The sequence below is a fragment of the Aquarana catesbeiana genome, linkage group LG02 (assembly GCF_042186555.1).
Source record: "Aquarana catesbeiana isolate 2022-GZ linkage group LG02, ASM4218655v1, whole genome shotgun sequence".
NCBI lineage: Eukaryota > Metazoa > Chordata > Amphibia > Anura > Ranidae > Aquarana > Aquarana catesbeiana.
The window spans coordinates 129,434,675-129,458,830 of NC_133325.1; the positions used below are offsets into that span (position 1 = coordinate 129,434,675).

Genomic DNA, 24,156 nt, shown 5'->3' on the forward strand with positions numbered 1-24,156 from the left:
CAGAACACTTTATATTATTATTTTTTTTTTCTGAATGAAGAAGCTATAGAGTGAGCTGCTTGCTGTGATTGCTGTGCTCCAGCCCTGACTGTCACTTTCAGCAGCGGAAGTTCAACGCTGTCAGGGGGTTGATGAATCGAACAATTTTCAGGAATAAAGCAGCAGCACACATGATTATGGGTATGGTATTGGTACCTAGCTAATGCCCAAATATTGTTTTTTGCCTGGAGTTCAGCTTTAACGCACCAAATTTTACTTCCTATACTAAATCCTATTCATTTCTACGTGGCTAATTTTTATCATTGGAATGGAGCTTTGTGTTACATTAAAAGGTAGGAATAATGCGTTTTAGCAACTGTCTGATTATGAGAGACTGTCCCTCTGTCCTTCTGTCCTCCTCCTTTTGGTCTGATCTATATAGTTGTATATAAAATGCACTATTTATCTTTCAAAAAGTGTTTCCCAGTGCTAAACCTTTCACCCAATTGCTGCGTTTGTAAATTTTAAAAACCATTATAAGGGAATAGTAGTGGGTAAAAAAGCACTTATGGGGTTAACTAATATATTTTTTTGTATAATTTTCCTTTAACTCCTTCATATCTGCGCTATAGCCGAATGACGGCTACAGCGAGGTCCTACTTTGCCGGGAGGCCGTCAATAGACGTCCTCCCCTTTGCACGCTTCCCGCGTCCGCACTGTGATCACCGAGTCAATGAGATTGCCCCTTACCATGTGATCAGCTGTCAGCCAATGACAGCTGATCACGTGATGTAAACAGAAGATCTGTAATCATTTTTTTTTCTCCTCACACTGACAGCGCAAGAAAACAAAGCCGATCACCGGCTTCTGTGCAAGGGACATCAGTCCCGAAGAGGAAGAGGCAAAGCCGCCTCATCTGTGCCAACCAGTACCACCTGCCAGTGCCCACAGTGCCATGAATCAGTGCCCACCAGTGATGCCAATCAGTGCCTCATCAATGCCACCTAGCAGTGCTGCCTATCAGTGTCACCTACCAGTGCTGATCAGTACCCTTCACTGCCACCAATCAATGCCCACCAGTGCCACCTCATCAGTGCCCACCAGTGCCGCCTATTAGTGCCCATCAGTGCAGCCTCATCAGCGTACATCAATGAAGGAGAAAAATTACCTGTTTGCAAAATTTATTAACAAAATATAAAACGGTTTTGTATTTTTTTTTAATTTAAGGAGCGGGGTTTAGGTGCCCAGTAAGCAAGTGGTTAAGAGGGCGTGGCAAGGGGTGTGTCCTATGCTACATACTTTTGCTAATAGGTGTCCCTCGTTCCAATCTCAAAAAGCTGGGAGGTTTGATTTTAGTGCACTTACAGCATATGTGTTAAAGAGGAACTTTACTCTACCAATAACCATTAATTATTTTTAATCCTTATGCTGCTGGCATTAGTAAATAGATAAGTAAATATATCATATTTAAACCTTTTTTTGTTTGTTTTACATCTCTTCAGTAACTTTCTGGTTTCTTGCCTAGGCAAATGATACCATACATCCCAGGAGTCTTCAGGAGGGGTTAAGTGCCCTCTACTGCCTGCATGCCTAAGGCTAGGGCAGATGGATTCCAGGGAATAAACGCTACATGAATCATTTACCCTTACTCAAGATGGCCACAGCCAGAAATGCTAGGGGTATTCTTCAAAGTGATTTCTCAGCAAAATAAAGCATAGAGACATGGATGGATGGGGGAGTTTCCTTTGAATATTAAAAATGAATTAAATAGTGTTTTTGCGTTGTGGTGCTCAGATGCAGTAAAGATCTGCTTTAAGAAGGCCCATTGAAATAAATTCTCCATGTCAGCATACGAATAGGTAGAATCCACAGCTCCTCTACCCATATAGGACCAAATTTTAACTTTAGAAACACCCTCAGCCATAGTTTTGTTCTCCTCTATAGCTCTTCATATGTCATCTGGTATGAACAATGCTTTCACCTACCAACTTATGGTGGTAGAATCATGGATGCCTATCTGGCCATATGCCTGGGTGTAATCCCTCAAGTAGACATTCAACTGAGTCTATAATAAAGTCTTGCTGCTGGTCATTGGGAACTGAATGATTTCAGGTAACAGCAAGAGTTTTTTATACTGTAATGTTGATGAACCAAGTTTATCCCTTCCTCACCTCTGCATTTTGCTTTCCATTCCTAGTTGGGGTTGCTGGCCTCCTTTGGGCCATCCTATGTCAAGCACTATGGTGCCGGTGAACTCTTGGAATGTGTTCCTCTTAATCCTGACCTTCTTGCACTTGCCCGATGCATCTGTGTATTCATGAGGGTTCATTGATGGCCTTAATTAGAGCTCAGTTTCAATGACAGCGGATGGACAGGTCCATCATCTCAATAGTTCAGCCTATTCAGTCCCTTCAGTCCCTAAGTAGCATGTGTCAAATTTGTGAAAGGACCTCCACAGTTACACATTCATTAACAAATGTGAGCGGATTCTTTGTATTCGGACACGACTTGTTCCCACTGTATGTGCTCTCATTCATTTGATGAATGTCACAACACAAGCAAAATGAATGAACAAACAATCTATTGTTTTCTATAGATCATGTTGGTTGAATTTGGATGCAATACCCTTTGTGGCCCTATTCTGGCCATTTAAATGCAACGTAGAAGGACTGTCATATAAGGATTTGCACTTGGAGTACATACAAAAGCTGATTCGGCCACATGCTACTCCGAAAATTATTCCTACTCACAAGTGGAAAACTAAAGCCTAGTACACACAATAAGATTATCGGACAAAATTTTAGGACGAGGTTCTGTATTGAAAACAAATAGATTACTAAATTACGAAAATTCTCATATAACAGAAAAAAAATTTGGTTGTGATGTAATGTATTGTACTTTCGGACGAAAACTGTACTGATTAACCACTTTCCCCCCTTCCTGCCCAAACCAATTTTCAGCTTTCAGCGATCTCACACTTTAGCCCCATACACACGATAGGACTTTTTGACAACAAACATGCAAATTACCTGTTTTAAGGCAACATCCTACCGTGTGTACGCTCCATCAGACAAACTTTTTTGGTTTTCATTGGACAAATGTTGGCTGTGCAAACAGACAAACTTTCCTGCAACAAAAGTTCTAGGTCGGCTAGTCTGATCGTGTGTACACAAATCCATCGGAATTTAGTTCAAAGTACAAACACGAATGCTCAGAACCAATGCAAAAGATCAGACAATACAGAAGTTGACCAAAGGGTGGCGGTAAAGAGCTGAAAAACCACGTGATTTGGTGAAAGTTGGCTGAAAAAGTCCTGCCGTGTGTATGCATACCAAGTTCACGGCCAACGCCCTTTGGACAGAAATCCACGGGAAAGTTTGTTTGAAGTCCGATCGTGTGTACGAGGCTTTTAAATGACAATTGCACGATCATGCAACACTACCCAAACAAAATTTTTTATCATTTTGTTCCCACAAATAAAGATTTCTTTTGGTGGTATTTGATCACCACTGGGTTTTTTTTGCTAAACAAATAAAAAAAAAGACTGAAAATTTTGAAACAAAAAAGTTTTTGTTTGTTTTTTTATAACATTTTGTAAATAAGTAATTTTTCTTCTTCACTGATGGCTGCTGATAAGGTTGCACTGATAAGGCTGCACCAATGGACACTGGTGAGGTGGCACTGATGGGCACTCATAGGTGGCACTAATGGGCACTGATAGATGGCTCTGATAGGCAGCACTGATAAGGAGGCACTGGCAGGCTTTACTACTGGGCACTGACTGGCATCTACAATGGGCACTGATTGGCACCTCTAAAGTTCATACCTGGTGGTCCTGGGTGGCATCCCTGGCAGTCCTGGGTGGGCATCCTCAGGGGAGAGCAGCCGATCGGCTCTCCTCTACTCGCGTCTGATAGAGGAAAAGCCAATACGTGATTGGACACAGCTGATCACATGGTAAAGAGCTTCCGTCAGAGGCTCTTTACCCAAATTGGAGATGCGGTGTGTCAGACTGGCACAACACAACAAAAATTGCCGCGCAGCGCACCCCCCGCGGGTGCGCAATCGTGGGTTATCCTGGTCACGTCCAGTCAGGATAACAGAAGCACTTTCTGCATGTCATATTGCTATATGGCGGGTGGGAAGTGGTTAAACAAAAATTTTTCGTGTTTGTCCCTTCAGATGAAAAGTGCGTACTATCAGATTATCGTACAATCCTTTTGAAAGCAATATTTTTTGTACAATATTCTGATCGTGTGTACTAGGCTTAAAGTGTTACTAAACCCAGGACCCTGTATTCACTGTATCTGGTCTCCCACAGAACATGGAAATGCAATTATTTTAGTAAATATAAACTGCTAAATACCTCTTCTCATCAGCAGTATATAGCAGTCTTGTGACTTCTATCAGTGCTTGATTAAAGCTTGTAGGAGGAGTTTTCATTTTCCCACGATTGTCCTATCAGGCTGCAGGACCCCTGACCCTCTGTCTGGACAGTGCTGATTGGCCCTGTGCTTATTACATGCACCCTTCCAAGAAAAAAAAACTCTAGCAATACACACCAAACTGAGTATGTGCAGCCTGACTCCAGTAACACGGTCTTATCTGGACCTGTTTTGGAGTCAGTGGAAGGAGGGGAGGATTAGAGAAGACAGGATCAAACAGCCTTTTTTACACAATGCAGAGGATTAACACCTTAGGTTCCACAGTGAGCATAACAAGCATGCTTTACTGCATATACAGAATTATTTTACTGTTGAGGGTTTAGTAACACTTTAAGGGCCAGTTCACACTATAGAAATGCAGTCCGGATAAGTTCCAGATGCTTTTCCGCATGCACTATTTTGATGCATTCCAGTGCGTTGCTTATGTGTTTTTGGTGCGTTTTTGATGCAGTCCAGTGCATTTTTCCCCCCTCTTTCTTCTTAACCTTAATAAGGACATGTGCGTTCCAGTGCGTTTTTGATGCTTTTTAAAGCATTCTAGCACAGTCTAGTGCAGGAAAAATGCAGCATGTTCTACTTTTTTTTTCTGGAACTGGAACGCACTGGAACTGTAAGCACTGTTATGAACTATGCCATTGAAAACCATATAACCTACTTCCATGCATTTTTGATGCAGAAACAAAACGCACTGGACTGCATGTGTGAACTGGTCCTAACACTAACCTTCAGGCACCACTACTACAGTAATTGCAACTTGATTCTAGGTCCTATATCAAGCATCTGCCCTGCTGTTTACTGAACACAGGAGGTTGTGCACTTAGAATGGGCACCATTCAGAGAACACTTATTATGAATGCATAGTGATCTCTGAATAGACGAAGTGGAGATCTTAATGTCACCGTCCCGCCTCCCCACCACCCAATCAGAGAACACTTTGCATCCATTGAGAAAATGCAAAATGTTCCCTGAAAGGCACCCTAGCTGAGTAGGCGACCTCCTGTGTTTAGTAAGCAGCAGGGTTTAGAGAATGAAGTTAACAAAACTTGTCCATCCCCTAGAAGAAGCTTGCATGAGCGAGGAATAAAGTAAGTATTCATCTGCTTTACACCCCCCAGACAAAACAAGCAGTAGACCCCAGAGGGCACTTAAAAAGTATTTTTAAAGCTGAATTCTGGACAAAAAAAAATGCCTTGAAATTGAAAAATAATTCCACCCTAATGAAGTGTGTCCCCTGTGTATAGGGTGCAGCGTTATGTAAAAAAACTCTGGCTTTCACTCACCCCTGTACAGTGCAGTCGAAATGTCTGGCATTGTTACAGTTCTGGATGAAGTACTCGTATCACAGCGGGTCACTCGCACTCTAGCTCCTCCAGTCAGTAAACATCTTACATTCTTTTCAATGGATAAAAGGTACCCTGTGATTGGAGAAGACATGGGTGAATGTCACAATCTTCCCTCCTCCAATCACGGAGAGCCTCAAAATCATTAAAAAAAAAAAAAAGAATGCAAGATATTTACTAAATGGAGGAGCGGGAGTGCGAGTGACCCGCTGTGATCGGACGTTTGGTGCTGACTGCACTATACGGGGATGAGTGAAAGTCAGGGTTGTACATAACGCCGCACCCTAGACACAGGGGACACACTTCATTAGGGGGTATTTATGTTCACGGCGCACATCAAAAAAGTTTTTGTCCGGAGTTCAGCTTTAATGCGCCCTGTAGCATCTAGCACCAGGTGTGTCGTGTCAGTAGTAATGTCTAATGTGGTAATGTCTAATACGTTTTACATCATGGAAAGGATTCCGCCCCTTTGAAAGATTATTAGATGATATTCAGCCAGCTTATATAGAGTTTCCATTACAGTCACAAACATATGTGAGACATTACTGACCTGTTAATTGGAACCATCCCATGTTATTTTGTTAATACGGAATGCAGGGAAGAGAGTTTAATGAATAATTGCCTAATCTGCTGCGGTTATGGAAAGTAAGTAGAAAGCGCAGTTAACTCTCCGTCATCCTGATTTTATATATTTCTCCGTTTGCAGCCCTCTCTGCTTGGTCCAGCCACTTCAATAGACACAAAACACTTTTTAACTTTTTAAACATTTATTAAATAAATTCAGGCCATCAATACAGGTTATACACAAACCAAAGGAAACATTGAACTGAACCAGGAGCAAACATGAATTAGGCCAGGATAGAATAAAGAATACATTGTTTTTTTCCCTGATCTATATAAGGCTGTACAAGCTTTATATAACAACTAAGGCCCCTTTCACCTAGGGAAAACTCCGCCAGGGGTCCGCCTGGTCAGCAGGGAATCTGTCCGGTGACCTCTGGCGAGCAGGTGGATGATTGGTCTGTGTCCGCTTATGCAGAGCAGACACAGACACAAACAAAAAGTGTTTCTGTGTAGCTATATGAGAGCAGAATTCTGTGTGATCCCGTTCAATAAAATCATTTTTCTGCAACCAATCGTCATATTTCATTTGTTAGAATTGTCATACAGAAAAGGTGAGAGTTTGTGTGTTTTTAGGCCTCATTCACACATCCTATAAGTTCCAGACAGCAGGCCCAAACAAACCATTTCCATTACAGAACAATGTGACCGATGTGTGTGATGTAATGCACTATAGTAGCGTTAGCAACATACAGTATGTGGAGCTGTGTTTCCGCAGCAGTACTGGCAACTTTCCGTCTGCTGCTGGAAATAGAGTCGGGCTGAGTAGTTCTCCGCCATTTAGGAGAAGCCTTATATATTTTTACCAATAAAAGACAAGGCTTCCTCTGATTGGCCGAGGTGGAGAAGCAGGCAGATGACATCATGATTTTGACCAATAGAAATCAGTTACAGGATGTGGCTGTACACGGGAATGTGTTGGTACTTGCATAACCGTGCACAAGTATGGAAGTACAGCCCTGGACGCAGACTCGTGCGTGTAGTTATTCAACAGCCACATTCGGAATTCGATTTCTATGGGGCAGCTGTACCCAGCAGCTGTGTCTCCTGGCCAGGGATATATGCCAGAATTTTATGTCATACAGCCACAGGCGACTGTGTGCATAAGAGCTTGTTGGCTAAAACACGCATCGTTGTTTTTCTGCTCACAGACACTTTTTTTCCAATTTGCACCAGCCCTGGTATGTGGGAGGACCCTTTGGCTAGGGAGTGACCAGCAAAGTGGGGCATCTTCGGGAGACTGGTTGTCTATCCCCTAGAACAGTGGTCTCCAAACTGCGGCCCTTTGCTTGCTTCTATCCGACCCTTGGGGCACTATTTTATTCACTGACAGCAATGAAGGGTACAATTCCTCCCAATGACACCAACAATGGGGCCCAATGACACCAATGATGGGGCACAATTCCTCCCAATGACACCAATGATGAGGCACAATTGACTATTTTATTCACTGACAGCAGTGAAGGGTACAGATCCTCCCAAAGACACCAAATATATGGCACAGTTCATCCCTATGACACCAATGATGGGGCAGAATTCCTCCCAATGACACCAATGATGGGGTACAATTCCTCCCTCTGACACCAGTGATGGGGGATTGTTTACTCCCACTGATGCTGGGATATTTTCTACTCCCGATAGACAGAGTCCGGCCCCCCTAAAGTCTAAAGGACAGTAAACTTGGCCTTTGTTTAGAAAGTTTGGAGACCCCTGCCCTAGAAGAAGCTTGCATGAGCGAGGAATAAGGCAAGTATCATGTGCTTTACACCCCCCAGACTAAAGCAGCAGACTTGCACTATACAGTGTGTGTGTGTGTGTGTGGGGGGGGCTAACACTCAAAAAGGTATTTTTCTAACCACCTAATGACCGTCCCTCGTACATTTACTGCGGCAGGGCGGCTGCTCTTTACCAGATCACGTACCTAGTGTCAATGGGGAAGACTTTGATCCTGTGTTTCTGCTAAGCAGGAACACAGATCTCTGCCTTCCCCTAGTCAAAGCACCTCCCCCACAGTCAGGAAGCACAACCTAGGCATACATTTAACCATTTGGTCGCCCCAATGTTAACCCCTTCCCCTGCCGGTGTCATTAGTACAGTTACAGTGCATTTTTTTTAAGCACTGATCACTGTATTAGTGTCACTGGTCCTCAAAAAGTTTTAAAAGTGTCAGTTAGGTGTCTGATTTGTCTGCTGCAATATCGCAGTCTCGCTATAAGTCGCTGATCACTGCCATTAATAGTAAAAAAAAAAAAATAAAGTCCCACAGTTTGTAGACGCTATAAACTTTGCACAAACCAATCAATCTACGCTTACTGGAATGTTTTTTTTTAACAAAACAATGTAGTAGAATACATATTGGCCTAAATTTATAAAGAAATTAGATTTTTTTCCATTTTCCATTGGATATGTTTTATAGCAGAAAAAAATGTTTGTATTTTTTTCACAATTGTCGTTTTTTTTGTTTATAGCGCAAAAAATAAAAAACCACAGAGGTGATCAAATACCACCAAAAGAAAGCTCTATTTGTGGGGAAAAAAAACCTAAAATGTTATTTGTGTAAAGCATTGCACGACACGCAATTGTCAATTAAAGTAACGCAGTGCCGTATTGCAAAAAAATGGCCTTGTCATGAAGGGGTAAAACCTTCTGGAGCTCAAGTTGAAAGGGTGGAGTTCAGCACTTTTAATAAATATATATATATACATACACAATCACATATGCTCATTATATGTGCTTACTGCTTTACAGTGTCTCACAGCCATAGAGAACAGATGAATACACAGTTGAAATACATTTATGTTTATGGTTTTACCTGCCACAGGATTTGTAATTTTGTATAACCAATGTTGTAATTCATGCCCCTCTTCCACAATGTACAGCTATATGAGTGTCACCCCTTAGCCCGTTCACTGGACAATGAATCAGAGCTAAAAGAAAAAGTAGCAGAGTGATTTTCCTAACAGAGATGCGTGTATTACAAGAATTACAAATCATTTGGCAGATAAAATAATATGTGAGTATTTTGCACATTTTAGATGTTTGCCTAGAGTTCCATGTGGAGTCAAATTTAGAGCTCCCTCTAGTGGTTAATCTGTAAATCTCTATTTTTATTGAAATAATAAAAATATGGAGTGAATATTAAAAAATATGAAACACTTACAGTATAAAAATATATATTTATGTGAACCTCTGGCCAGGCTATGGTCAGCCAATTAATAATGTTTGCATGCTAAAGATTACAGTACCTTTACCAAGCTCCCCCGGGTGTGATATCTGCGGCAGGCACTCTAGTATAAATCCATTTGAAACTTTACAGCCAGAGCAGCTTGGAATCAAGTCACTCTCAAGCTACCCTGTTAACCCCACTCGCTCTCCCCTCTGCTTTTTATTGAAGCTTCCTTCTAATCTCCTGCCATTCTCCTTGACAGCCTCAGGAATCCAATATGACACCACACTTGGTGCAGAATAAATATACACAACGAAATGACAGTTCTCAAAGTATAGGGGAAGAAAAGGTAATAGATTACATGTGCAGAGTTGTTTGTTGTTCCTGGATATATTAAAAGAGACAATTTGTTCTAATGCCCCGTACACACGATCGGAAATGCCGCCAGCAAAACTCCGATGACAGGTTTTGGTTGCAAAATGCGACCGTGTGTATGCTCCATCGTATTTTTCCTGGCGGAATTCCAGCCAGCAAAAGATTGCGAGCAGGTTCTCTATTTTTCGGTTGGAAAATGTTCCTATCCAAAAATGCGTTCGTCTGTATGCAATGCGGACGCGCAAAAAAATCACGCATGCTTGGAAACAATTCGACACATGCTCAGAAGCACTGAACTTCATTTTCTGGGCTCGTCGTAGTGTTGTACATCTTGACAGTCGAAAGTTCAGAGAACTTTTGTGTGACCGTGTGTATGCAAGGCAAGCTTGAACGGAATCCCGTCGGAAAAGCCATCATACCTTTTTCTGACCAAAATTCCGATCGTGTGTACGCGGCATAATAGTTCAGTTTTCCTCTCACAATTAAAGAATTACTCAGGGAGGAGATCTTCTCCTAATTCTTCATCAGCAAACTCTTCCTCCTCAACTCTTCTCTTCGCTGCCGTTTTTGGTCTCTCCGCTTGTGGCCCGAGAGGGTCCGTGTATGAAGCATCTAATCATCCAAATATAAAGAAAGTCATTAGAATGCAGTATATTTTTAACTGCTACTAAACAGGAAAAAAATGACATTGGGCTGACATTTCGGATATGATGCAAAGAGAATAAAAGCAAGGAACAGCACACAAAGGGTATGATTCTTACAACAACTTGAAGGAAAGGGGAATTTACTAAGAACGGAGCGGCTATGCATGCAAACCAATTAGCTTCTAGCTTACATTTTCAAAGCTTAACTGAACAGGCTGAAGATAGAAGCCGATTGGTTGCTATGCACAGCTGCTCCAGATTCTGTTTGCTCCAATTTCAGTTATCCCCAGGGGGCGGACTGACAACTCATGGGGCCCCCGGGCAATAAGGAATCATGGGGCCCAACAGGGTCCCCAGAGAGCCCCCATACAACAGGGTCCCAGAGAGCCCCCCCTAGATCTAGGTCCCCAGAGAGCCCCCCATACATCAGGGTCCCAGAGAGCCCCCCTATAGATCTGAGTCCCCAGAGAGCCCCCCCATACATCAGGGTCCCCAGAGAGCCCCCCATACAACAGGGTCCCCAGAGAGCCCCCCCATACAACAGGGTCCCCAGAGAGCCCCCCCATACCACAGGGTCCCCAGAGAGCCCCCCATACAACAGGGTCCCCAGAGAGCCCCCCATAGATATGGGTCCCCAGAGAGCCCCCCAATAGATCTGGGTCCCCAGAGAGCCCCCCATACATCAGGGTCCCCAGAGAGCCCACCATACAACAGGGTCCCCAGAGAGCCACCCATACAACAGGGTCCCCAGAGAGCCCCCCATACATCAGGGTCCCCAGAGAGCCCCCCATACATCAGGGTCCCCAGAGAGCCCCCCCATACATCAGGGTCCCCAGAGAGACCCCCCATACATCAGGGTCCCCAGAGAGACCCCATACATCAGGGTCCCTAGAGAGCCCCCCCATACATCAGGGTCCCCAGAGAGCCCCCCATACATCAGGGTCCCCAGAGAGCCCCCCATACATCAGGGTCCCCAGATAGCCCCTCATACATCAGGGTCCCAGAGAGCCCCCCATACATCAGGGTCCCAGAGAGCCCCCCCAATAGATCTGGGTCCCCAGAGAGCCCCCCATACATCAGGGTCCCCAGAGAGCCCCCCCATACATCAGGGTCCCCAGAGAGACCCCATACATCAGGGTCCCCAGAGAGCCCCCCATACATCAGGGTCCCCAGAGAGCCCCCCAATAGATCTGGGTCCCCAGAGAACCCCCCATACATCAGGGTCTCAGAGAGCCCCCCCATAGATCTGGGTCCCCAGAGAGCCCCCCCCATACAACAGGGTCCCCAGAGAGCCCTCCATACAACAGGGTCCCCAGAGAGCCCCCCATACAACAGGTTCCAAGAGAGCCCCCCATACAACAGGGTCCAAGAGAGCCCCCCATACAACAGGGTCCAAGAGAGCCCCCCATACAACAGGGTCCAAGAGAGCCCCCCCATAGATCTGGGTCCCCAGAGAGCCCCCCATACATGAGGGTCCCCAGAGAGCCCCCCCTTACATCAGGGTCCCCAGAGAGCCCCCCCTTACATCAGGGTCCCCAGAGAGCCCCCCCTTACATCAGGGTTCCCAGAGAGCCCCCCCTTACATCAGGGTCCCCAGAGAGCCCCCCCTTACATTAAGGTCTCCAGAGAGCCCCCTATACATCAGGGTCCCCAGAGAGCCCCGCCTTACATCAAGGTCTCCAGAGAGCCCCCATACATCAGGGTCCACTCCCCAGAGAGCCCCCCATAACATTAGGGTCCCCAGAAAGCCCCCCATACATCAGGGTCCCCAGAGAGCCCCCATACATCAGGGTCCCCAGAGAGCCCCCCATACAACAGGGTCCCCAAAGAGTACCCCATACAACAGGGTCCCCAGAGAGCCCCCCCTTACATCAGGGTCCCCAGAGAGCCCCCCCCTTACATCAGGGTCCCCAGAGAGCCCCCCTTACATCAGGGTCCCCAGAGAGCCCCCCATACAACAGGGTCCCCAGAGAGCCCCCCATACATGAGGGTCCCCAGAGAGCCCCCCCTTACATCAGGGTCCCCAGAGAGCCCCCCCCTTACATCAGGGTCCCCAGAGAGCCCCCCCTTACATCAGGGTCCCCAGAGAGCCCCCCCTTACATCAGGGTCCCCAGAGAGCCCCCCCCTTACATCAGGGTCCCCAGATAGCCCCCCCTTACATCAGGGTCCCCAGAGAGCCCCAGACCCCCTTACATCAGGGTCCCCAGAGAGCCCCCCCTTACATCAGGGTTCCCAGAGAGCCCCCCCTTACATCAGGGTCCCCAGAGAGCCCCCCCTTACATCAAGGTCTCCAGAGAGCCCCCTATACATCAGGGTCCCCAGAGAGCCCCGCCTTACATCAAGGTCTCCAGAGAGCCCCCATACATCAGGGTCCACTCCCCAGAGAGCCCCCCATAACATCAGGGTCCCCAGAAAGCCCCCCATACATCAGGGTCCCCAGAGAGCCCCCATACATCAGGGTCCCCAGAGAGCCCCCCATACAACAGGGTCCCCAAAGAGTACCCCATACAACAGGGTCCCCAGAAAGCCCCCCCATATATTAGGGTCCCTAGAGAGCCCCCCATAGATCTGGGTCCCCAGAGAGCCCCCCATACAACAGGGTCCCCAGAGAGCCCCCCATAGATCTGGGTCCCCAGAGAGCCCCCCATACATCAGGGTCCCCAGAGAGCCCCCCATACAACAGGGTCCCCAGAAAGCCCCCCATAAAACAGGGTCCCCAGAGAGCCCCCCATAGATCTGGGTCCCCAGAGAGCCCCCCATACATCAGGGTCCCCAGAGAGCCCCCCATACAACAGGGTCCCCAAAGAGTACCCCATACAACAGGGTCCCCAGAAAGCCCCCCCATATATTAGGGTCCCCAGAGAGCCCCCCATACAACAGGGTCCCCAGAGAGCCCCCCATAGATCTGGGTCCCCAGAGAGCCCCCCATACATCAGGGTCCCCAGAGAGCCCCCCATAAAACAGGGTCCCCAGAGAGCCCCCCATAAAACAGGGTCCCCAGAGAGCCCCCCATAGATCTGGGTCCCCAGAGAGCCCCCCATACATCAGGGTCCCCAGAGAGCCCCCCCCATACATCAGGGTCCCCAGTGAGCCCCCCCATACATCAGGGTCCCCAGAGAGCCCCCCATACATCAGGGTCCCAGAGAGCCCCCCATATATCTGGGTCCCCAGAGAGCCCCCCATAAACAGGGTCCCCAGAGAGCCCCCCATACAGCAGGGTCCCCAGAGAGCCCCCCATACAACAGGGTCCCCAGAGAGCCCCTCCATAGATCTGGGTCCCCAGAGAGCCCCCCCATACATCAGGGTCCCAGAGAGCCCCCCATAGATCTGGGTCCCCAGAGAGCTGCCCATACATCAGGGTCCCAAGAGAGCCCCCCAAACAACAGGGTCCCCAGAGAGCCTCCGCCCCATACATCAGGGTCCCCAGAGAGCCCCCCCATACATCAGGGTCCCCACAGAGCCCCCCATACATCAGGGTCCCCAGAGAGCCTCCCCCCAAACCCTGATCTTCAAAAGGAACTACCACAACTAACCCCTTAGGTGGATGTAGAGTTAAAGAATGGCCATGTATTTATTTAGATGGATAATATATAGATAACCGGTGATACTCATCTGCCACTTACCTATGTCTTTATTGGAGATCGCTTCATAGGGGTCATTCGCTGGCAGAGTTTTCAGTTTAGCACTAAGACGATCTCCTTTTGAGCTGGTGCCACTGCTCTGCCCACTATCTGAAATCATATCAAATATGACGTTTTATTAGAATTATTATAATCATTATCGTCTCCCTGCAACACTTCAAAGAAGCTACAAATAGGGTTTTAACTGTGTGAAGATTATGTAACATTCTAAAACATACAGTATCTCACAAAAGTGAGTACACCCCTCACACTTTTGTAAATATTTTATTATATCTTTTCATGTGACAACACTAAAGAAATGACACTTTGCTACAATGTAAAGTAGTGAGTGTACAGCTTGTATAACAGTGTAAATTTGCTGTCCCCTCAAAATAACTCAACACACAGCCATTAACATCTGAACCGCTAGCAACAAAAGTGAGTACACCCCTAAGTGAAAATGTCCAAATTGGGCCCAAAGTGTCAATATTTTGTTTGGCCACCATTATTTTCCAGCACTGCCTCAACCCTCTTGGGCATGGAGTTCATCAGAGCTTCACAGGTTGCCACTGGAGTCCTCTTCCACTCCTCCATGACGATATCACAGAGCTGGTGGATGTCAGAGACCTTGCGCTCCTCCACCGTTTGAGGATGCCCCACAGATGCTCAATAGGGTTTAGGTCTGGAGACATGCTTGGCCAGTCCATCACCTTTACCCTCAGCTTTTTTAGCAAGGCAGTGGTCATCTTAGAGGTGTGTTTGAGATCATTATCATGTTGGAATACTGCCCTGCGGCCCAGTCTCCAAAGGGAGGGGATCATGCTCTGCTTCAGTGTGTCACAGTACATGTTGTCATTCATAGTTCCCTCAATGACCAATAACAGCGATCACGTCAGTAGCTTTCATTCAAAGCCATTCATTGTGTACTATTGAGATCTCTGTGATTGGCCACATTGATCTCATGGTACTGGGCCAATCACAGCGCACCTGTATCAAGTGATAACTGTCGCCAATTACAGCTATCACAATTGTACACAATGGCACATGAATAGAATTCATTCATAAAAAATGATTTCTTATATAGTGATCATCACTGTAATAATCATAATGTAATGTAAAAAATAAATCCTGATTACCTCCCTAAACAGTGTCACTGATAACAGTACGTAAAAAAATGGTTACAATTGTTTTTTACATACTGTTTCCAGACAGTTTTCCTGATCACCGCCACACAAGTCATATGGTGATGCTGTACTGCACTGTGAAAAAAATAAATTATATAATTTCCCAAAAAAGTGTGACAAAAAAAATTACAAACTTCAAAAAACTCGGTATGCCTCTTACTAAATCACAAACCATGCAAAAACAAAATAAAACTCGCATAGCGTGATACCGTAAGTGCAAAGTTTTAATTAATAAAAAGTAATACACTCACATGATATCGGTCATCAAAAAGGCATATAAGGAAACACAAGCGGTAAATGAGTAAGTCCAGGGTATGCGAGTTTTATTTTGTTTTTGCATGGTTTGTGATTACCTGATCTGAGCTCTTCATTTGGAGTACTATCCATAAACTGATGTCCGGATTATCCGCACCAAGTTATCGCGGCCGTTCAAGCAGGCGCATCTCTCCAGATAGCTGATTATAAGCCTTTATGACTTGGGTGGCATAAGCCTCCCCAAGTCATCGACATCTGGTGAGCCCCCTTACGATTACTGGTGGTGGCTTACCTGTCTTTCCAATCTTTTCCGAGTGATGTCTGACAAACATGCCTCTGGATTTCTGTGATTGTCTTCTTCAAATGTTGGACTTTCCTTTAATCAGTGACACTTTCTGATTTCTTGTGTGATTGGACATTTTGTGTCCCAGTGTGGCACTTCGTTGTTTTGATTTCACTTTATACACATAATTCATTATACAGTTAATTTGTGATATATTTCGTCTTTTTTCTTATTGTTACTTATGAATAGCACTGTTTATATGGTGGGATATTTAATCCATTATTAGTTTAATGGTCTATTTAAAATTTATAGCGCTACACTTTATTTTTCACGTTTTGGGGCTTTGGTCTATAGCTGTGTTGGCTGCTATTTTTTACACAGCGCTGTAATTTCTTTTTATTTCAATAATCTTTGGCCTTGTTCACATGGACAGTAAAATCAGGCAGTTTGGCCGTGTTTTTACCACCCAACAAAAGGTGGTTGTACACATGTCAAAGAAATGGCCACTACCCTTGCCTATAACAGGCCTTTGCAGCAAGGAGCACATGGAAGGGCAACGCATGCAAAACAAAACCAGAGAAATTCCCAGCTCTACTTACCGACCAGCTTGCAACCAAATGAATTGTTCTGTCTAACAGTATGCGTTAAAAACAGGGGTTTTGTTTGCACACATTTGCAAATACATGCGTAAGCTACAGACCCCATCAGGGCACCCCAGGATTTTCTGCAGTAATACATTTTGAGAGCCTCCACAGTGGAAGCACATGTATTATAATGGATAGGCAGAGGGCAGGGGAGCCCACCCCTCTTGAAAGCCACAGGGGTGCAATGGACACCCAGCATATAGTAATAATCTATGGCCTTGTTCACATGGACAGTAAAAACAGACAGTTCAGCCGTGATTTTACCACCCCACGAAAGGTGGTCGTACACATGTCACAGCCAGAATGCTTTGTATCACAGCCTTGGCAAGTTTAACTCTGCTTGCCAAGTTTGACAGGTGGCATGGCCTGTCAAACTCGCTCACTGAATTCATACGCTTGGCTCATAGTTGCAGCGCGTTAGTTTCATAAAAACACCTGGAAGCCACTACTCTACTGCCCCATGAAGAGTGATCCACATTAGATTGCTTTTTGGAGAGGGCTAGAAATTGGTACATGTATGAACTTAGACTTTTTGTGTTGCTCCTGCTGTTTATGAGTGTTATACAAAATATTTTATACAAAGACTGGATTGTAGTTAAACTGGGAACATTTAACAACTTCATGTTTCTTAAAGATCTAAATCTATCGCCTGGTGTTGGGCTGAACACATACTGTAGTAGTGGTTTCCTTTTAATAATAAAGCACAAAAAGTTGCACTGCCAGTTAATTTATACATTTCTATGAATTCACGTTCTCTAGAGTCACTGCAATACATTCCCTGATGACGGCCATGCAGAGGTCCTGCATTACCAGCACAGCAGAGGATTATTGGGACACATATGTTATCACTTAAACCTGCTGCCAAAAAGAGCCTTATCCATGACGGTCGTGTCACCTTACACTTAGTTTTTATTTTACCTTTGGACACATTTTCATCATGAAACATGACTCTACTGAGAGGGGCTATAAAATACAGAATGTGCCATTGCGCAGTAAAACATCTGGAAGAGATTGGAAATGGTACAATGTATGAGAACCTTTCCTTCATTCTGACCCATATGATCACAGGTGCAACTTGGTAAAACAAGTGAATTGGGCCTGATTTATGAACACTAGAGGAGCCTAGAAGTGTGATGTCCATAGCAGGGAAGTGACTGATATCTTACTGAATCTTCCAGCTCCCTCACCAGCACAGACATCTTTGCCGGACCTTTTTTCCATTCTCGGGATCTTCACTGATTGGGCCAAAATGTAACTCCTGCCTAAGTGCATTGGAGCTCATTTATCCCGGTGTTCTGTCGAGAAGTGCCCCCCATCCAATAGTACCCGGGATGTATTGCACATGCGCCGTACGGAACAGCACAACAGCTGATTTGCCGATCAGCTGGGCTGACGTAACCAGTGTTAATTTCGTGGACTAAAACGACTAAAACATTTTAGTCAACTAAATGAATACTATTTTAGTCGACTAAAATACGACTAAAACTAAAACAATTAAGATGACTAAAATATGACTAAAACTAAAATGGCATTTTAGTCAAAAGACTCATGCCCTGTAAACACGGTATGATTTTCCAATGGAAAAAGTGCGATCGGATTGTGTTATCGGAAATTCCGATCGTGTGTGGGCTACTGCCCCGTTTATAGTCCCGACGTACGTGTTTTACGTCACCGCGTTCAGAACGATCGGATTTTCTAACAACTTTGTGCAACCGTGTGTATGCAAGACAAGTTTGGCCCAAAATCCGTCTGAAAAAATCCGATGGACTTTGTTGTCGGAATGTCCGATCAATGTCCGATCGTGTGTACAGGGCATAAGACTAAAACTAAATTGAAATTTGACTTCAAAATTAACACTTGTCTGTAGTGCATGTTTATACCTCAATACCATAAATAATACCATTCGATTTTTCACTCCAGCAGTATATAATGAATTTGAAAATTGTAGAGAAATGGTAACTAACGCATTACAATTTAACTATACCCATTTGATTTTAGACAACTAAAATGAGTTTTAGTCGACTAAAATGAACTGGAGATTTAGTCGACTAAATACAACTAAAACTAAAGCAATTGCAGAAGACTAAAATGGGACTAAAACTAAAATGCCATTTTAGTCCTAAGACTAAAACTAAATCAAAATTTTCTGCCAAAATTAACACTGGATGTAACCAGGGCTCACGCGCACATCGTAGGAGGTATCTCTCGATGGGAGATACCATTTCACAGCCACAATTTAAACCTATACAAACACCGGGGGAGACCTCGGATTGTGCATCGCTGCTGCTGGAGGGTGGATAGTGGCTGTGTTGAAGAGCTGGTTTTGTCTGTATTGCAACCCGCCCTTTCACACAGGCAAAACCGGCCGTTCAACACAGCAAACCTGCCCTGCAACACAGACAAAACCGGACCATCAGCACACTGTAACAGCGAGGCACAATGAGAACTACAGTCTCCCCCCGCTGTTTGTATAGGTTTCAATTGTGGGCGTGAAATGGCATCTCCAAATCGAGAGACGCCTCCTACGATGTGCGCTTGCGCCCTGGTCACGTCACTCCAGCTGATCGGCAAATCAGCTGAAGTGTGGCTCCGTCCTGCGCGGGCACTATTCCATGGGGGGGGGGCGCTTTCTCGACAGAACACCAGCACTAAGGTGTGCAGAGAATGTACACTGAGCTGCATGTGCATTCTAAAGAAGATTGAGAACAGGCAGGTAGATTTGTTTTGTTGCAGAAGAAACAATGAACGTCTCCTGTAATTTTAGAATTTTCTGTTTACTTCTACATTGGTAGAGTAATTGTGCTGAACCCCTAAAATCTCCCTCTAGGGGCTCTCTAGATTTAGTACAATGACCACAATAAAGAAAAGCAAAACGTGTGAGTATAATATGAAAGCCTCATCAAAAATCTATACAAAGTGGTTGTAAACCTCGGACATGAAATATGTACAAAGCATATCCCTCTATAGTGTGTACTTGTCTCAATTAGGGGCACCAAGTGTCATTTCTGTCTGCTGCTTCATTCCTCTGCTATAAGCATAAATCACTTCTGACAAGTTTTCCTGACACCAAGAGAAAAAAATAACAGTGAGGGACCTCCAGCTGATTGGCAGCATGAGCTCTGTTCCTGTGTGAAGGGGGTGCGTCTCTTCTCTCCAATCAGCTCTCAGATGTAAGTTCAGCCCTCTGCTCCCTGCTTTTCAGAACAGAGACATCCTGTCTAAATTCTGCACTTTGAATGGATTCAGGGGAAAGACCGCTATAGATAAACAGGTACAACTTATGTAGGAGGATGTGATTCCTCTCTGTGTATCACCTGAGGCCAGTCTCTGCACTGGGTATTTGTAAGGGTTTGCAACCACTTGCCGACCACCTGCCGCAGATGTACTGCGGCAAGGTGGCTTGGCTGCGCAAATCGCCGTACTGGTATGGCGATCCGTGCACTAGCTTTCGTGGGTGCGCGTGCGCTCCCACTGGCCAGTGGGGGAGCCAATCAGTGGGGTGGACTCGATGTCCACCCGCGACCGTTCCCCGCAGAGAAAGAACAGGGATCTGCCGAAGTAAACAAGGCAGATCTCTGTCAGGGGGTGACACTGAGATCTGTCTTCCTGCTAAGCAGGAAGGTGGATCTGTACGTTTCCTCAGTCACACAGTCCCCCATGCAGTTAGAAAACACAAACAGGGAACCCATTTAACCCCTTGATCACCCCTGATGTTAACCCCTTCCCTGCCAGTGTCATTAGTATAATAACAGTGCATATTTTTAGCACTGATCTCTGTAATTATGTCACTGGTTCCTAAAAAAGTGTCAAAAACGTCAGGTGTCCGATCTGTCCGCCGCAATGTCGCAGTCCCACTAAAAATCACCAATTGCCACCATTACTAGTAAAAAAAAAGAAAATAAATAAAAATGCCATAAATCTATCCCCTATTTTGTAGACGCTATAACTTTTGCGCAAACCAATCAATATACGCTTATTGGGATTTTCTTTTTTTACCAAAGATATGTAGAAGAATACATATTGGCCTAAACTGATGAATTATTTTTTATATATATATATATTGGGATATGTATTATAGCAGAAAGTAAAAAATATTGTTTTTTTATTCAAAATTGGCAGTATTTTTTTGTTTATAGCGCAAAAAATAAAAAATGCAGAGGTGATCAAATACCACCAAAAGAAAGCTCTGTTTGTGAGAAAAAAAGGACATCAATTCTGTTTGGGTACAATGTCGCACAACCGCGTAATTGTCAGTTAAAGTAATGCAGTGCCGTATCGCAAAAAATGGCCTGGTCATTAAAGGGGCAAATCCTTCCCGTGCTGAAGTGGTTAAGGTAAGCACAAGCCCCCAAAATATAACCTTTATAAAAAAGTGTTCTTTACCTTGAATCAGATTTTCTTCTAAGTAATCTAATCTGTCTCAGCTTCATCTTCCCTCCACAACTGTCCGATATTTTCTGCTTCTCTTTTATGGTAAATATGTACAAACACAGCACTAAACTTTAAAGGAGCAAATTACTTTCCTGTGCTGTGGAATGGGTGGATGTCAGCGATTTCATATAAAACAAACTCTGTCTTCATGCCGATCTCCCTAGCCGCCAGCGGTAGGATTCTTTTGTAAATGTTTTTAGACTGCTCCTTTGGCTGAATGTGTGTGATACTCGTACATTACACAGCACAATGCTTCTCTAAGAGCTGCAGCCACGGCAGATCTTCAGTCCCACAAAAGAACTATTCAATTATACCCAACATGTTGTAAAAGTAATCCCATAAATAGATGTAAATGTTTCAGTTATAGCAAGACTTCAGGTTTGTCTTTACATTAGAGCAAGATCAAGCTTTCTCCCCCCTCCCAAAACATTTGCACATAGCTTTCATTCCATCATTCATTCCATTTTTTTAAACTAAAAAAAAACGCTGGAAAAAAAAAAAAAAAATCACAGGATAAAAACGCTAGTAATAGCTTAATGTAGTAACATTTTAGGAGCATTAGCATTGTTGCAGTAAAAGGAAAAAAACGCTATTAGTAGCATTTAGGAGAATTTAGCAGCGTTTCTGCTGGAAAAGCGCTCCAGGAAACTTAAAAAAAAAAACATTTTTTTTTCTGCTCCTGAAGCTCAAAAAACGCTAATAGCCTAAAGTAGTGTGCATGGACATATAGGATAACATGATTTAGCTTCTAGGAGCAGAAATAATGCTAATCACTTCTAGGAGCTTAAAAAAACGCTAGTGTGCATGGAGCCTTACAGTAAGGGGCTTGATAGAAATGGAAACAAATAAAAACAAAAATCTGTTATTGTATTATTCATCAGAAAAGCGCAACCTCATTCACTTCCATTGCTACTCCAATAGGCCGCCAGCCTGGGAGTACTGTTAAGGCTTAGACCGTTCCTTTTACACAATCACTTCCTTGTATAGGTCTCTAGGGAACCTCTAACAGGTAAGATATGACGGAACTATACATACTATATTACCAAAAGTATTGGGACGCCTGCCTTTACATGAACTTTAACGGCATCCCAGTCTAAGTCCGTAGGGTTCAATATTGAGTTGGCCCACCCTTTGCAGCTATAACAGCTTCAACTCTTCTAGGAAGGCTGTTCACAAGGTTTAGGAGTGTGTCTATGGGAATGTTTGACTATTTTTTGAGAAGCACATTTGTGAGGTCAGGCACTGATGTGGATAAAAGGGCCTGGTTCCCAGTCTCCACTCTAATTAGCGAGTACAAAGAAGGGCAACAAAGCTAATAAAGTGTCTGGAGGACATTAGTTATGAGGAAAGGTTGCGAGCACTGAACTTATTCTCTCTGGAGAAGAGACGCTTGAGAGGGGATATAATTTCAATATATAAATACCATACTGGTGACCCCACAATAGAAATAAAACTTTTTCGCAGAAGAGAGTTTACCAAGACTCGTGGCCACTCATTAAAATTAGAAGAAAAGAGGTTTAACCTTAAACTATGTAGAGGGTTCTTTACTGTAAGAGCGGCCAGGATGTGGAATTCCCTTCCACAGGCGGTGGTCTCAGCGGGGAGCATCGATAGCTTCAAGAAACTATTAGATAAGCACCTGAATGACCACAACATACAGGGATATACAACGTAATACTGACACATAATCACACACATAGGTTGGACTTGATGGACTTGTGTCTTTTTTCAACCTCACCTACTATGTAACTATGTAATTCATCCCAAAGGTCTTCTATTGAGTTGAGGTCAGGACTCTGTGCAGGCCAGTTAGGTTCCTCCACCCCAAACTCACTCATCCATGTCTTTATGGACATTGCTTTTGTGCACTGGTGCGCAGTCATGTTGGAACAGGAAGGGGCCATCCCCAACTGTTCCTACAAAGTTGGGAGCAAGAAATTGTCCAAAATGTCTTGCTGGGGCCATGTAAGCTGGGGTATGTTGGGGCCAAGTCCAAACCCTGAAAAACAACCCCACACCATAATCCCCCCTCCACCAAATGATTTGGACCAGTGCACAAATTAAGGTCCATAAAGACATGGATGAGCGAGTTTGGGGTGGAGGAACTTGACTGGCCTGCACAGAGTTCTGACCTCAACCTGATAGAACGGAGACTGCGAGCCAGGCCTTCTCATCCACATCAGTGCCTGACCTCACAAATGTGCTTTTGGAAGAATGGTCAAACATTCCCATAGACACACCCCTAAACCTTGTGGACAGCCTTCCCAGAAGAGTTGAAGCGGGTATAGCGACAAAGGGTGGGCAACTCAATATTAAGCCTGTGTGTGTGTATTATATATATAGTTACCATCCCTCCTTGACTTCCAAGTACTGTAGCTTTGTCCCAAGTTTTGCTCCTGATTTTTAACATATGTTAATGCCACAATAACAATCTTTTTTATGCAATGGGATATAAATCTCCTTATATTACTTTAAAAAGAACTTTAAATACAGTGTTTAAGCAGCCAAATGTTCCTGGAAATGGTTGTAGAATAATCACAGCAACACAGTGCAATGCTCAGTATAATACAATAGTTTTTTTTTTGTTGGATCCAATTTGCAGTTTACATGTGGTATTAGAAATCTCCTCAATTGAGGAGGAAAGAAAATTTCAAAGCTTACTCACATCAGTACTAGATACTTTTTTAAGGGTATGACCTAGGTACTTTTAGTTAGCAGACTGAAGACATGTATTTCAGTTGTGGAAAGAAAAGAATAAAGACCTATGAGCACATTGGCACTTTGGTTCCATCCTCCGTCACTACTGTGTCCTGTAGTAATGCAGGGCCTGGTGGGTGAAACCATACAGTGTGCAGAGGTGGACCAGGCACCAACCCCCAGGAGTGTATCGGACGCAGAATATTCTTCGGAAGCCATAGCTCTACAAGAACGAAGACAGGACTTTCGCCCACCAGGCCGGTTAGTATTCTTGATTCTCCTTTGCACGGTGACTTTTCAAAGCAAAAAATAAAAACAAAATATTCATACAGACTGAATTTTAAAGTTTGGGATTATCAAAAAGTAAACCTCTATGCTGCAGCATTCACTCAGGTTTAGGTCTGCTTGGAGTGGAGAGCAGTGATGGTCAGTCATTTTAATTGAATGCAAGCAATACTGGATTAAATTGTG

At 44.4% G+C, this 24,156-nt stretch overlaps 1 protein-coding gene across 3 annotated transcripts in view; it reads right to left on the bottom strand.

Annotated features, from left to right (window-relative positions):
- Window positions 1–8,211: 8,211 nt before the first annotated feature.
- The window catches only part of IFT88 (intraflagellar transport 88), a 142,042-nt gene continuing 126,097 nt past the window's right edge, over window positions 8,212–24,156 (bottom strand). For 2 of the 3 annotated variants that reach the window (XM_073613457.1, XM_073613458.1), the window contains exon 25: window positions 23,671–23,978. In XM_073613457.1, the coding sequence (XP_073469558.1) occupies window positions 23,686–23,978 (293 nt within the window). In that variant the 3' untranslated portion in view covers window positions 23,671–23,685. Of the gene's footprint in view, window positions 10,539–14,194; window positions 14,303–23,670; window positions 23,979–24,156 lie in introns of those variants that run through there. The other variant, XM_073613459.1, reaches the window with a different exon arrangement.